This window comes from Thermobia domestica, chromosome 1 (assembly GCF_964235325.1).
Source record: "Thermobia domestica chromosome 1, izTheDome1.hap1.1, whole genome shotgun sequence".
Taxonomy (NCBI): domain Eukaryota; kingdom Metazoa; phylum Arthropoda; class Insecta; order Zygentoma; family Lepismatidae; genus Thermobia; species Thermobia domestica.
In genome coordinates this window covers 95,550,953-95,566,725 of record NC_137454.1, presented here as the reverse complement: position 1 = coordinate 95,566,725, position 15,773 = coordinate 95,550,953, and the positions used below count along the sequence as shown (strand labels likewise).

General features: G+C 34.2%; 1 protein-coding gene across 1 annotated transcript in view; it reads left to right on the top strand.

The window, feature by feature from the left end:
• The window catches only part of LOC145687423 (epoxide hydrolase 4-like), a 42,139-nt gene extending 26,884 nt beyond the window's left edge, over positions 1-15,255 (top strand). The window contains exons 4-6 of the mRNA XM_081760879.1: positions 6,833-7,001; positions 10,609-10,763; positions 14,079-15,255. Of these exons, the coding sequence (XP_081617005.1) occupies positions 6,833-7,001; positions 10,609-10,763; positions 14,079-14,368 (614 nt within the window). The 3' untranslated portion in view covers positions 14,369-15,255. The remainder of the gene's footprint in view (positions 1-6,832; positions 7,002-10,608; positions 10,764-14,078) is intronic.
• Positions 15,256-15,773: the final 518 nt, after the last annotated feature.

Below are 15,773 nucleotides of genomic sequence, written 5' to 3'. Positions count from 1 at the left end.
CTGCAGCTCAAGATCAAGCTTTAGTTACAGAAGTAATCAACAGACCTCTACGCCACACGTCAATCCTCTTGGACAAAGCCAGAGAATATAATTGTTCTCACGAAACAATAAGAAGAAGATTATCGGGGGCTGGTCTACACTGTTCAAGACCCGCTAGGAAGACTCTCCTGACTGAAACTCACAAGGCCAGACGAATGGAATGGGCACAGAATAACATAACCCAACCTCAGTCATATTGGGACTTAGTCATCTGGACCGACGAGAAGGTTTTCAAGTCTAACCAACAAGGCAGATTTATATTGTATAGACCGCGCGAAACCAGGTATGCTGAACAAAATATTATCAAAACTTCTTGTTCAGGACGAATATCAGCACACTTTTGGGGATACATGACGGCTGCTGGTCCTGGAGATTTGGTTGCGGTGCCTGAGAGAATGAACAGCAGTGTTTACATTAATATCCTCGAAAATACTTTGTTACCGTCCTTAGAAAGAAACTTCCCCGAACAGGAAGAATATATATTTTTGCATGATAACAGTGCTGTTCACACTTCCCGGCAAACAAGAGAGTGGCTAAGTGAACATCCAGAGTTAATTTGTATTGAGTGGCCCCCTCTATCCCCAGATTTGAACCCAATTGAACATCTCTGGGCCTACATGGTGCAAGAATGGGAAGAGAGACGTGAAGACAGAGACCAAACGTTTCTTCAAAATCATGTTATGGAACTGTGGCAACATTTTCGTGACACACCGTCGTATTGCTCGAGACTTGTATCTAGTATCCCCTCCAGACTTCAAGAAGTTATTGACTCTGAAGGTGATTACACGAAGTACTAGTGTGTTATTTTTTGTGTAAACATTTATTTAAGTTTCATTTATTTATTATATTTTTTCAAGAGCAATACTTTCGTTCTTCATTCTTTTCCTTTGCTTGTTTACTTATTAGTTCGTTAAAAGGTAAAGGAAGAGTAGTATATCTTCAAAAAGTATTTGTGAATTTACTTTGAACGTTTCTAAGAATACATTTACTTTTTTTTCTTACTCTATATCATGCCCAATATTACTTTCATTTCAGTTAATTAATAACTTTATTTCACACCTCGGATAAAAGTATTATTGTCTTTTTAACGATGTTTTTCCTTTTGATTGTGTAATTTCTAGTTTCATTGAATTATCTCAATTCGAATGAATAAATCAAATTTTGTTTATTGTCCCTTCCTTAGCTAGGTTCGAATACGAGAACAATGTGGTGTAATTTACGTTCTTTATTCTTCATATTGTGCAGTAATGACAATATTAATTATTTTTCATGAGTCCAGTTGATCAGTGAGAACTTGGACAAACATTAACCTAGTGATTCTTTACGCAATGACAAGCGCAAAATTCATTTTAGCTGTTCTTTATACTTCACAGCGATGAAACATTCTAACAGTGTGTTAGCGTTTCCTTCCTCGCCTTCCAATTGAACTGTCTGTGTACTGCGCATGCGCCAGTCAATTTCCATGAAATATCATAAATAACACTGATACTTTCTATAATATTTACGAGAGAACGTGTAATAGAATCTATATCAACAACATACATCATTCATCAAAGTAACGAAAACGTGTTCATGAAACAAATTAATAGATATATTATATCAAAGTAAATTAGGTTCAAATTTTAGGCAATAGAAAACGTTATTCTGTAATAGGAACTACTACTCGAAGCCTTTGCTACAATCACTAGTTGTTACCATAGCCGAGTGGTCTAAGGCGTTCGGCTTATAAAGTACCATTCGAACTAAGTTCGAGTCTCCGCCGGGTACAGCACCTTTTTCTCTCTTTTTTCACCTGTTCTCAATGTTTCTGTCTGTGTTCTTGTCGGATTCGATTAAATAGAATTTCGAATAGAGACCAATATATATATATGATAAATAATCATTTATTTCCGAATCTGCACTCGTACAATATACATTTTCGAGATTTTGATTTTGGAAATGAAGTGTATATAATATTGAATAGTAAAAATAGTAAAATAAAAAAATATTTGTATAAATATTGATTAATTAATTAGAGTTATACATGGCTTTCCAATCAGGATTATATAGAGAGGACTTACTTCTAAGTGCAATCCGAAAACAAATATTTGAGTTTTAATCTGACCCAAAGTTGGTAACTTATAGGATAATTTATACATGATCGGTATTGTAATTTTTATGCTTTTATTATAATCCTCTGTAAGTTATGATTTTACCAATTCTAAATGTAGAACGAGAAACAAGTGTAATATTATATTTGCTACGAAAAGCTTTTAAGCAATGATACTTTCAGGACTTGATCTGAGGGAGAATTTGAGACCCCTCTCGAGCTAAGAAATTTCCGCCTTCAGGACCATATATTCGATCGTGCTCAATGTGGACTACCAATGTTTGCCCTCCACCCGCATATTGAAATTCCCCCCGAGGATAGTTTTCTGAAGTCACCATTGTTTATAAATAGTTTTTCGTTACAAATCAGAGGATAATGGAGTAGTGAGTATACTTCGTTTTTTTTTTTTTTTTTTTTTTAAGCTATGGATTTATGATTTGCAATTCATATAATGTTCCGTTCTAATCGAATTTGAAACAAAAGAATTTTTCAATGAGTTACTCAAAGAAATATTTTCAGCCTCCGGATGAAAATAGGAAGACACTTAAAAAAGAAACAACTTGCTACCGGGTTTGAACACACAAACATATGATTGATAGTGTATCGACCCAAACCACTCGACCGTTTTGTATGCCTTTGCAGATGTTCTTTTGCCTTTTGTGAAAGCAGTTTACTGTTCCATACTCGCTTTTGTTTATTCCGATACGACTATGAGTTTTCAGTAAATATTTGGACGTTACAGCTCTTGCAATGTATAAAAGTGTTTTTAGAAGAAATCACAATCGATATTATGTCCTAATAACATACGTAAAACAGGTTGAATTCGTGAAATGATTGAGGTTGGAGTGAGCGTAAATGTTTTCATAGTTAGGAGCGTGGATATGCAAACCCGCTTAACGTGGGGATTTAATTTTGTGAAATTTGGTACATACCGATTTTGATTCTACTTGCTTATGAAATGAACAGATTTCATTACAAACTGTACCTTGTAATTCTGCTAATGGTGGACAACCCTTTGTTTCCAGATCCACAACATTTGTTAGTGCAAAGTTTTCTTTATCCAAATGAATACTTCCGCACTTTTACGGAAAAAGGTTGCATCTGCTGCACAGAAATCATACATGATATTCCGAATATGTGATACGAGATAGTCAGTTTTACTAGACCATAAACCATGCAAATGATTTGTAAGCCAGTTTGTTTTTGACCCTATTTGTAAATCGTTAAATTCACGTGGTACTTATACTAAACAATGGAAATCTTATGTATCATCACACGCTGTAAGATAAAATTCACGTATCACAAGTTTTTTTTTTTCGGGGAAATCTTAAATTCCTGAATCTACAATATGCGTGGGCAAATCAGAAATTATCTACATTTTTCATTCTACAGTTTATTTACATAAAGCTAGGGTTATACTATGCACATCATTTTTCTACGTAATATCCCTCCTTATCAATGCACTAGGCCCAACGGTCAACGAGCTTACGTATTCCTTCCAAATAAAAGGTTTTCGGTTGGTCGTGAAGCCACTTTTGCACCACATTTTGCACGTCTAAATCGGAGGCAAATCGGCGACCACGCAAAGAATCCTTGAGTGGGCCAAACAAGTGAAAATCAGATGGAGCTAGATCTGGGCTGTAGGAATGATGTTCCAATAAGTCAAATTTCAGGTTGTTGATGGTTTCAATAGTGTGATGAGCCGTGTGTGGCCGTGCATTGTCATGCAACAACAAAACTTTCTTCAACAACAAACCTCGAAGTTTGTTGCGAATTGCCGGCTTCAGGTTCTTTTCTAACATTTCACTATAACTCGCACTGTTGATCGTCTTTCCGTTTTCCATGAGTTCTGCAATTATGAGCCCCTGTGAGTCCCAAAACACAGTTAACATAATCTTTCCTACAGATGGCTCAGTCTTGATTTTTTTCTTCGTCGGAGATCCAGGGTGTTTCCACTGCATACTCTGGTTTCATTCTGGCTCATAGTGATGAACCCATGTTTCATCGCCGGTGACTATTCTGCTTAAAAATGCACCACCTTCGTTGTTGAAGCAAGTGAGTAAGCGTTGACAGACTCTAACACGAGTGAGCTTCTGTTATGCAGTAAGCTTTCTTGGTACCCACCGTGCACAGACTTTATGAAAACCGAGCTCGTCGTGGATGATTTGATGGGCAGAGCCATGACTGATGTTCAAAGAAGCTGCTACCTCATCGATAGTGATTCGCCTATTCGCCAGAACAAATCTCTCGAGCTTTCTGAATGTTGTCATCTGTAGTGGAGGTTGATGGCCGTCCTGCTCCCTGTTCATGCGTTATACTTGTTCGACCACTTTTAAACTTCTCGAGCCACAAAAACACAGTTTTACGTGATAGTGCATTTCTCCCATATTGTGATGATAGTCTGCGATGAATGTCTGACCCTTTGACACCCTCCGACCAGAGGAATCGGATCACTGCTCGTTGTTCCTCTTTGGTGCAAACTTCTAATAGAGTAGCCATGATATATCTGCAACAGAAGGAAGAAAAATGTAGGAATTAAGATCACACTTTCACAGCATTACCACAACAGTATAACAATAAAATATGCGAGGACAGAAGACAGAGTGGGCAATGTAAGAAAAGTTACGACAAAAGTGTAGATAATTTTTGACTCGCCCTCGTGCATTTTATGGCAAACTGAAGTTTCATACTAACGCTCCATGACAACTGAATAAGTTGTCCAATAAATTCAATATTTTTTTAAACATTCACCAGTTTTTAATATAAAGTTTGTGATTTGAAATTTCATCATGCCGTTCATGAAAGATTTCAAAGAGTTCTATTAAAGTCTTATCACTCAACAAGTGTTTTTCAAGGAAAGTTCAAGGATTATGCTCCATACCACTTATTCCATTTGATCGTAAATATAAAGTTATTGTATCTAACACACAACTTCACTAATGTTTTGTCCACAATTCTCATCACAATACATGCTTACTACTTGATTAATAATAATAAACGGAAATCAGTCAATTGAAATGAAAAAATACTCATTCATCACATGTCCACGTATTTCCCATAGTCTTTCTCCAGTAATATTTTACTAACGTCGGTGTATATTCAAAGTCCCACACAAGATCTCGAAAACGTTCAGTAAAGTTCCATAACATCACAAAGGAAGCTTATATGTAATGCTAGTCGTTACTATTTCAACGAGCAACAATGAAGCATACAACACCATCGTAAGCACTTTTAAAAGTATGATATTTTTGGCGTTTTAAACGTTAGCATATCAACAAGCTATAAAGAACTGCAAAATTTTGATAGCTACTTTCTCTTTCAATTTTTTGTTACTACATTGACCATCTATCTATGTCTACACTTACCAAACAAAACTAATATCTTGCCTCACTTTCCACACTTTTGTTTATACTATGCAATATCTATATCAAATTGTCTTTTTTGGTTTCAATTTTATTAATTATGATTTGACATATCATCTGCAGTACCTCTCAGACCTCGATTCAACTGTCGTCAAATTTGATGCAATAGGCAGGAGTATCTGGCGGAGATTGCGGGCTCACCTCTGGCAATGGTGAGAACTCTGTCCCCGGCAAAGATGAAGACGCTGTGAGATCAGTTTCACCTTTCGTACTAACATTCAAAGGTTTCGCTGAATCCGTGTTAAACTCGATCTATACAATCATTCAATCTATCCAATCATCAATCTATACAATCTTCTCATTAATACATCTTATACTAAAACATCGGCTTTTTAAATATGCTTATTCAATCACGTGATACCCCATTCCACAGAGCTGAATCTAATTCAATTCTCGTAACCTACATTTCCCCTGATCCTTTTGTTCTCTGTCTGGCGATACTTACTGTTATGCCTTGTGAATATGTTACACTGTTCCGTTTGACCGCATTTTCGATAACGGTTTTATAATAAACAGATGGTACCGTCTAAAAATAGTTCCGTGTTTTCCATTCTTTATTATTAATTGCTTTCTTTATATTAAAGGACTAACTGGCTCATTAAATATGCGCGACTAGTTTTACCACCTATACTTACGTGCCTTTGGTGTGGGAGACCCAGGTTCGGTTTCTGGCGGGAGCTTATGTGGTTCGGATCCCACGGTAAGCCTCGCTTCTGAAAGAAATAGTAAGCCAAAAATCAAATCAATCTAATTCACTCATTATTTCCACTAAAAATGGCGAGTGTATTGTATTGACAAACACCACCATCTATACACAACTAAAATGGAAATAATTTTATGCACATCATGATGAAAAGTTATACCATGCGAGAAACACTTTAAGTCTACTGCGAAAAACCTTGTAAAAAAAAAAAGTTACTTTTAAAAAACTTACACGTTATGTATACTGCGAAAACCTAGTAGAAAAAAAGGTTATTTTTTAAAAAAGTTACACCATGGAAGGGACACTTTATGTCCACTGCGAAAACCTTGTAAAAAAAAAGTTATTTTTAAAGAAATAAAATATTGAACGGCAGAAAATAAAATTTACTATATTCTTGACACAAAACCTGAGTTCTGACACAATACTAAGGAGTGTGGACTTTTTCTTAACTTTCCCTTGGTGTACGAAGAGTTAAAAGCTAAAAGGTTGACATTCTTCGTCCAATATTGCAATATTTTCAGTTCAATATTGTTACTTGCATTGTATCATCCTATATGTAGACATTCTGGTTTCTTTCAGGTCGTGATCGATGTATTCTATTAGGCCACGATTGGGGAGGAGTAATTTGTTGGCGAGTATTAAGCAAATATCCAGAATTAGTGGAATCGTGTGTTGTAATGGCAGCACCATATCCTAAAGCTTATATGAAACTGGTTTCATCATCATTTATTCAGTTTCTAAAAGCATGGTAAGATGACTTAAATTCTTGCCTTGGGATGATTGTTTAACGGTGTTATCTACCTAAGCGATCTTTATTTTCTTAGCCGATTGATTTAAATGAGATATTATTTTCGTTTTCTTTGAAATGAACTAATATTTTAGTCACTCGATTTTACTGGTTTCTTGTTTAAGTCAAATTAAATGTTCCTTAGTTTTTCAGACTAAATTTGCATTATATGAAGATTGTAAATAAAGTACTGGCAACATTGTCGCAAGGCAAGCAATCACAAGATTGTAGGCACGAAGGACCAGTAGAGCTCGCTTGTGGCTGTATAATCAGCGCACGCGCCTTGGATGCAGAAGATCCGGGTTCGATTTCCGGGGAAAGCTCATGTGGTTAGGATTGTCCCACATTAAGCTGTACGACCACGTCTTATGCTGATGAGGACGTTAGATTCGAATTAAACCAAACCAAAAAGAAAGGTCGAAGTACCTGTAAATAGGTTATTCGTACCATTGTAGAGATGTAGAGATAGCATTGTAGAGATAGCATCGTTAAAGCGAGTGACTGTGGTGCTGTCGTAGTTCAAGTGGCTATGTTGTGTGAAGTGCCCTAAAGTGCATTATAAAATTTGAAGAGCTTACTTGATGGAAAATACAAGTAATCTGTAGCAAAGATGCACGCAAGCGTTCCGAAGCATGTGGCGGCCATGCTCCTCCGTATGAGAAGGCTGTGTAATGAGTCAATTGGTTTCGTTAAGACTGGGAGGATTCAGCAAATTGGATCCGTAGTGGTCGTCCGTCCATTACTGAGAAACAGGTGAAGTTAATGTGAGATCATCTTGAAATTAAGCGTCATTGCACTGTCAGGGAGGTATCCGCAGAAACTAGATTTAGTCTCAAAGTTTGTGGCATATCCTGAAGGAGAAAGGGCAACGCTCGTTTTCACTTGGACTACAAAAACCCACCGTGTTCGTGGGTTTCTTCGGGGTTTTCCTGTTTTCTCCCACTTTCTTCATTCCACCGTTTCATTCATTTCTCATCATTACCCTCTCCTTTAACCTAGCCGGCATAAACGTGAGACGTAAAATTCAAATATTCCTTTTTTTTTTTTTTTTTTTTTTTTCAGAAATCCTGTTGTTAACCAAGTGATACTGGAATATCCAACCTGCCAGATGTGAACACATACGATTTTGATCTATATCCACAGTTGAAAAAAAAAAAAAAAAAAAAATCTCCAAGACAAGTTTTTAGATATTCCATCCTCAGTAACACACTGTAGGGTAGTCCATCATTGAGATCAATAAAATCCACCTTTGCCAGTGGCAAAGATAACTACCACAGATTTAAAAAATAGTGTAGAACAATGAAAAAAATTGTATCGAAAGCAGGTCATTGTCATTGTATAGTCATTGGACAAGTCAAGTAGTTTCATCACTTCCAAATAAACCTAAGTGCAAGATCCCAAAAGTATCATTTTCGGTTCCAAACAATTGGTGTGCTAGGTGAAGAAATCATAGCTCAGTGTGTGTTCCACATTTCCTTACCTTCCTTAGTTTTGGTCCATTTGCTCTTTAAATTTACACAAAAAAATGTAATTCTCTCTTACATTATAATATTTGGATCATCACGAAACATAACCATTGCAAATCCCATATGTGACTGATGTCTTTTGAACTCACCGGAAACAAATGGTGCTGGAAATGCTAGAGGGAAAAGGTTATGCTTGACTCATTCATAACGTGTCTGTACTAATCATGTTACCAGTACTTTATTTACAGAACTCGTATGTAAATTTAATATTACTTAAATTAAATTCGATTATTAAATATTACTCGTAACAAAATCTAATTTTCACAAAGTGCGAGACATTTAAATAGATTTGAAGAAAAATCAAGAGAAATCAAAAAAGTAAATGTCAGTTCATTTCAAAGAAAACAGAAAAAGAATTTCACAAATAAAAAAAAAAAAAAATAGGCTAAAAATGCTACAGGTATTCAACACCGTTAGAATATTTTCCTTTATTATTATTAATTTCTTTGTAGTCTGAGTACTTTTTTTTAAATAGTAATAATTCGCAAGCTTCTTGAATGAAGACGAACGTGAATATGGAAATGTAAAAGTAGCAGAATCGAATATAAAGAGTTTAGCTATAAGTTTTCTCACTAGCTAGCTATTAATCAGATTCGTCATAGTACGAATTTTGAGTAAGATTATAGATTGAATATCTTATAAATCAGTATTTTCCAATCTTTTCGATGTCTCGAACCCCTTGTAATGACGGTTAATTCTCTGTACAACCCCCCCCCCCCCTCGCGTATGAACTCAAAAATTATTTTTTTAAAATTTATTTTACGTATCTATAATTCTTAATTTTAATCCGTTTAAATTTTTCAAAATTTTCCAACTCAGGGTACCAGCCGACTAAGAAAAATACCGATGAAGATGGCTTTAAATACTAGTTACAGTGTTCTGAATAAGTGAACAGATTTTAGAAGATTTCAGAGTTGTTGCACTCTTTCAGTGGATGTGATACGAAAAACATAAAATGTTAATTATATTATTTTTTACACTTATTTTCAATATATATGTGATTATTATTACGTTCAACATATTTTCACTATTATGGAAAACGATTTACTATTGAATATATATATATATATATATATATATATATATATATATATATATATATATATATATATATATATATATATATATATATATATATATATATATATATATATATATAACAGGGTGGTAAGAAACTATTTGAACAAACTTCGGAAGCTAATTCCTGATACCGAAACAAACAAAACAAGTCTTCTGGAACTTTGGTCAGTGAGGGATAGTTTCGGCGATATAAGGTGCTGAAAGCGTGGGAAAAATGAGCTTCAGAGGGCTGTAATTCAAAAACAACGCAACGTAGAGTGCGGTTTAGAACATGACACTCGAACTCATACTTGCTCGATTGAAAAATGTATGCTTCAAACCTTCCAAGATGTGTGTGAGGGATTCTGCTACCATAACCTGGCAAGTAAGCGTATAGAAATATATTACTGACTTTGAATCATTTCACCTAAATTTTCTTACATCATGGAAGTCCAGAATTGTTAGTTAAACCACAGAAAGAGTGTATTTCAAGTAACTTTCTGATAAGAATCCTTGTAATTATAATTGAACGTGCATGAATTACATACATTTTCCAGTACTATAAGGTGGATATGAGTAATTTTTAGTTGATACATTATTAGTAAATCTGGTTAACCTATATTTAATACAATTTGAAAATTCTTCGAGTGTATGCAATACATATCATTTACCAGATACGTATACTGTATATGAGATACTCGTAAATGCTGAAATTGGTTTTCTACTGTTCAGAAAATGAAATGGTCCGGATGTATATACATACATATACGGACTGTGTAAAAACTGTTATGTTTGCTTGCATAATTAATGCTGTGAAATACGTTAACGCATAATCCAATTTTAATATACTGTTTACGACAAGTAATATTTTCTGTATTCAACTTAAGTTTATAATCATAGGAATCATTAATTTATTCATGCTAAGGGTCTTGTTAATTTACTGTTGTCAAATGGTCAAGTCTTATAGATTCTTTTCCCGATAGGTACGTGTTTTTCCTACGACTGCCATATCTTCCTGAACTGGTTTTGAAGTGCAATGATTATCAGATCTTTGACATCGTACTACGGCGGCACAAAACATCTAGTAGAGTGACAGATGAAGATATTGAAGCGTATAAATATACGTTTGGGCAAAAAGGTACGTAAAAAGCTGCGGGTTTTTTTTTTTTTTTTTTTTTTTTTTTTTATACAGAATGTTCTGTTGTTTTCCTGGTGTCGTTATGAATGCTTGAATAAAAAATGATGAACATAAGTAGAGTTCAAACTACTTTTCTCTCTTAGTTCAAGTGGATAATGAAATTATCTTTTATCATTTGATTACTTTTTATTCTTGTCGCGGAAGCTATGTTACACATTGATTGTTCCCATGGCCTTACACCAATTTTAATCCATCTATGATTAAAATTCACATTTTTTTCACCATGTATATTGGATATATAATACTGAGACTTACTCGTAAAAGTAAAAAAAAAAAAATTGAAAGTGATATTTCCAGTTTGTAGCGTGAGTTTTTTTTTTTTTTTTTTTTTTTTTTTCATGACAAAATGAAAGTTCGACTAGTTGATTTGGGATCAGTGAGGTGAGAAATTCAACGAACTATATGTTCTGATGTTTCCCAAATTAATAACTATTATGTGTTTGATTTAAACGTAACATTTAAGAATACGAAAGAATCAGATCTGGAAGTTATTAATATAGCAGAATAACAGTCGTGAATATTTTCATACTCCTTTATGTAATTACATGCTTCATTTTCCTTATTTAATGTTTCTTTCAGTCTTAAGATGGTTTTGGCAGTTGAACGGTCACGTGAAAAATAAAACATAAGTTAATGGTATGGTTAACTCGAGTTCATGTAAACAAAGTATTAAATACGTAATTTGTTCTTTCAACTAGGCCGTTCTCAAATCTTCCAGAATTAGAAATAAAGATAGAGCATTCCAAACTGTCATTCAATTTTCTTCGCCTACTGAATGATTGACTGGAAAACGAGGTGCAAAATTCATATGGAAATAGGGTTGTAAGATAAAGAAGAAAGAAAATAGTATGTTACTGTAGAGAGTGTAAACTAGGATTAGAGGAAAAGTGCAACTTGACCAAGAGAGGCCTCGAAAATTTGTGTGTTCGTTTAGAATTTTGCGTCTCTCTTCATCATCTCGGCTATAGGAAATACGGATCTACAGTTTAACGAAGGATCCGAATCAAATACGCTCGCTTGATAAGTTTAAATAAATAGAATGAATCAAGAAATACTGTAGTGAACTGAACTAAAACGAAACTATTAGCTATTAAAAAGTTACCCCAAAATTATCTAAAAGAGTACGTTTTTTTTAGCAAAAAGTTATTGCCGTCTATGTTCCATCCATTTTAGGGACAATTTGCTTTTGGAGCATAGAATCTACATAGATTCTTCTACATTTGAACTGAATTTCAGCCATCTCCCGCAAAGACTGTTAACATCATTTCAACCAGATATGCCCTTTCACAAATTTCGTATTTCAACATAATTTATTTTTTATATCAAATTTCTTTTTTGGTCCAAAATATTTAGCTATAGATACAAAACACTGAAATGTCGTATCACGCAAATATCAGCAGCGGAACATTGACATACACTACAATACAACCAGATTAACAGTGTTGACAAACTACATCAGGTTATTACGTTTTTCAAATGTTCATGTTAAACGAAACTTACAGTACTACACTTGTTATGCAGTGTTACAAACTAAGGACAGTACTGTGTCTCAAACATCGAAAACTAATCAAATTTTGGAGGCTTCTAAAACAGTAATAATGTATGTGAGACGACCTTAGGGTTGAATATTACAGCCATCATATAACGTATTTCGAACAAGTAGAAACAAAGTTACAAGGAATTGAAAATTTAACTTTCTTTTTTTTAAAAAAAAAAAAAGAAAGAAAGAAAGAAAGAAAAAAGTATTGCATCCAATTTACGTAGGTGATTTTGAGTAGACATAAGATCATAATGCTGTTTACGGCAAATTGGTACTTCAAACCGTTTCAAAGATACGAAAAAACTGGTAAAACTGGTATTGCTTAAAATTGCGTATTTGGGAAATCTTTTTAAAAAGGTTGTTGCTTTCCTTTGCTTCTATAACACAACTCAACATTAGTTTTTGACAGGTGTAATTGCAACAAGCTATCGGAATTACATAATTCGAAGCAGTGTTGCAAACCTTAAGTGTTTACTATAACTTCAGAACAGTTTCAAATATCAAATTGCTATAAACGGCATTATAATCTTTATTTATATGGAACATTATTTCTTTGATTAGATGACGTACTTATCTTTTTTTTTTTTTTTTTTTTTTTTTTTTTTTTTTTTTTTTTTTTTTTTTAAATAAAGGCTCTTGAGAAAAGTCAAATTTTTAATTCCTTGTAACTTTGTTCCTATTCATTCGAAATCCATCGTATCATGATTAGAGTAGAGTATTACAGAATTCTGTAGACACTGAAGTACTTTATATGGGCATTGACTCGTCTGTCTCACCTGGGTTATTATTGTTGTAGAAAGTTAGATGTTTGTCGTACAGTAGCATCCTTAGTTTGCAACACCGAATAACAAATGTGATGATGTGTCATAAAAATAAAAAAAACTTTATGTCAGATTGAGTTGTATTGGGAAAAGTACAATGATATTTGCATGCTTTTTTTTTTTTTTTTTTTTTTTTTGTGCGTATTAGTCCTATGAACTTACAAGGTGTATGAAGATAAATAATCCATCCTGTATATACATATACCGGGTGTATCAAAAACTGGGGGTTGTAAGTCAACTCCATTGTGCGTACAGATACGGAAAACTGGAAAGAGGAAAAGCGTTGGAAATAGATGATTTTCAATCTTTTTCCAGTCGCACCAGCCGTTTTTCACATACTGGTAAGGTAAGTTTAGCAAGCTGTTCGAACGGGATGTTAGGGCTCGGAAAAGTGACACGAGGAACGTGTGCATTATTGTGTGAATCAACCCGGAACACCTCGAATGCTTTTTTCAATAGTGGTGTATTGTTAGTATATTGAAAGCCCAAAGGAGCAGCCTGCTGAACTGTCAGTTTTTATTAATATTATTATTCATTTAATATGAGGTGCTTACCAATGTGGAGCGATTTCAAAAATTCCACCATTTTAAATTGAAAATCACCCATTTCCAACAACTTTGCTCTGTTACCATTTTTTCTTATCTTTACTCATAACGAAGTTGGCCTATGGCACCGGATTCCGGATTTACGTTGTCTCTTTTCTCTCTCTCTCTCTCTCTCTCTCTCTCTCTCTATATATATATATATATATATATATATATATATATATATATATATATATAGATAGATAGATAGATAGATAGATAGATAGATAGATAGATAGATAGATAGATAGATAGATAGATAGATAGATAGATATACACAGGGAGGCTGATTGCATTTTTTTTTCTTTAGGTGCTTTTACTCCACCGCTAAACTACCTAAGAGCGCTGCCATTGACAAGTCCCCCACCAAAACGCAGCAACAAACAACCTCGAACTCGCAACCAAGTGCCAGTGCTATTACTCTTCGGAGAGAAGGACGATTTTCTTCACCATGCCTTACTTTATCTGTCAAGAAAATATGTAGATAATTTGTCAACAGATATAGTGAAAGGTGCAAACCATTTCATACAACAGGATGCTCCTGAATTGACCAATGTTCTTGTGAGACAATTTCTTAAAGAGGTGACTGCAAAACGATGATAAAAGGCAGGACAATAAATATGAATGGTACATTCGTCGTATGGACGAGGGACTTCCGATACAGCTCAAACGACATGGCTGCTAGGTAAAGAAAGTAACGTCTTGCATATATTCCCACATTTCTTCTCGTGTAGATACATTTATTATTCTGATTATCTTTGATCCATTTATTCTTTAGTTTCTTGTGGAAATTTAAACAAACATTACAGTTTCCTCTTTCACTATAATGGTTATAACATAACCATTGTAATCTTCTGTATGTTGTATGTTTCGTTAGGAACTGCTGAAAACAAATAATACCGGAAGTATTGGAAGAAGTACGTCATACTTGACCCATACATTAAACTAGAAATACTCATATATCGAACAGTGGTGTTGAAGGATCATTAATTCTATTGACAAATCATCGTGCCTTTATATCCGAGAAATATTAGTTGCTGTCTCATCTTTTGCGCACCAATTTTGTGTTCATTTTTTGTATTCCTCTTAAAAATACAATATACAATGTAACAGCTAGCTGCATATTTGCATAAGCAACACAGTCCATTTGTGAACACTGTAAACATTAGTAATACAAGTTGATCCGCTTGTTTTTTCACATATGCAGCAGTAAAATTTTATGTAATACAATACCATCCATCTCTTGAAGAAAGAAAAATCTTTTATATGCAAATTAAGGAAAAATTAAAAGACTCGGTTAGCTTAGAATAGCTGCATTAAGTGACTGGAATTAATTTGTAAGATAAGATAAAACGTGGGACCAACTTTTATAATGTACTAAGGAAAGATTTTGTGATCATGTTATTTTTTTTTTCTATAACTACGTGATAAAATTTGTAACTTTCGTATTATGTAAAGGGTAAATAAAGAATCTAAACTAATATGTATTTTGAATTTTATTTATATACCTGACTTTACTTTGCTTTTTTATTACATATTACAATTGAAGGGCAAGGGGAAAAGCAAGGAATGTCCATATGTGTGCTTTATCGGGTGCCTTGTCCTATCTGTTGGTGACTCTTGGTACTATTTGACTGCATATGCATACATGCGTAGATGTAGAAATGTCCGTGTAAAACGGGGCAACATATTTGACTAACCCTATTCATTTTGTACAGCCTTTCAATATTAAAACACGGTTTTCTCGAAAATGCAGTTTTGTGACATTCCCTTTTTTTCCCTTACCCTTCAATTGTGTTTGTGTTATTACACAAGGAATAGATTGATTCATTGAATGCAGTGTGCGAATTGACTTGGGGGAGGGGGGGGGAAGCCAGGGATTTCCTCCTGGAAAAGAAAATTTTCATCCCTGGCAGGGATAACTTTTTCTTTCTAGAAATTTTTTCGATCTAACAAGGGAACTTTTTTTTGGTGTCACACGAAATGTGGAACGAGACTATGATCA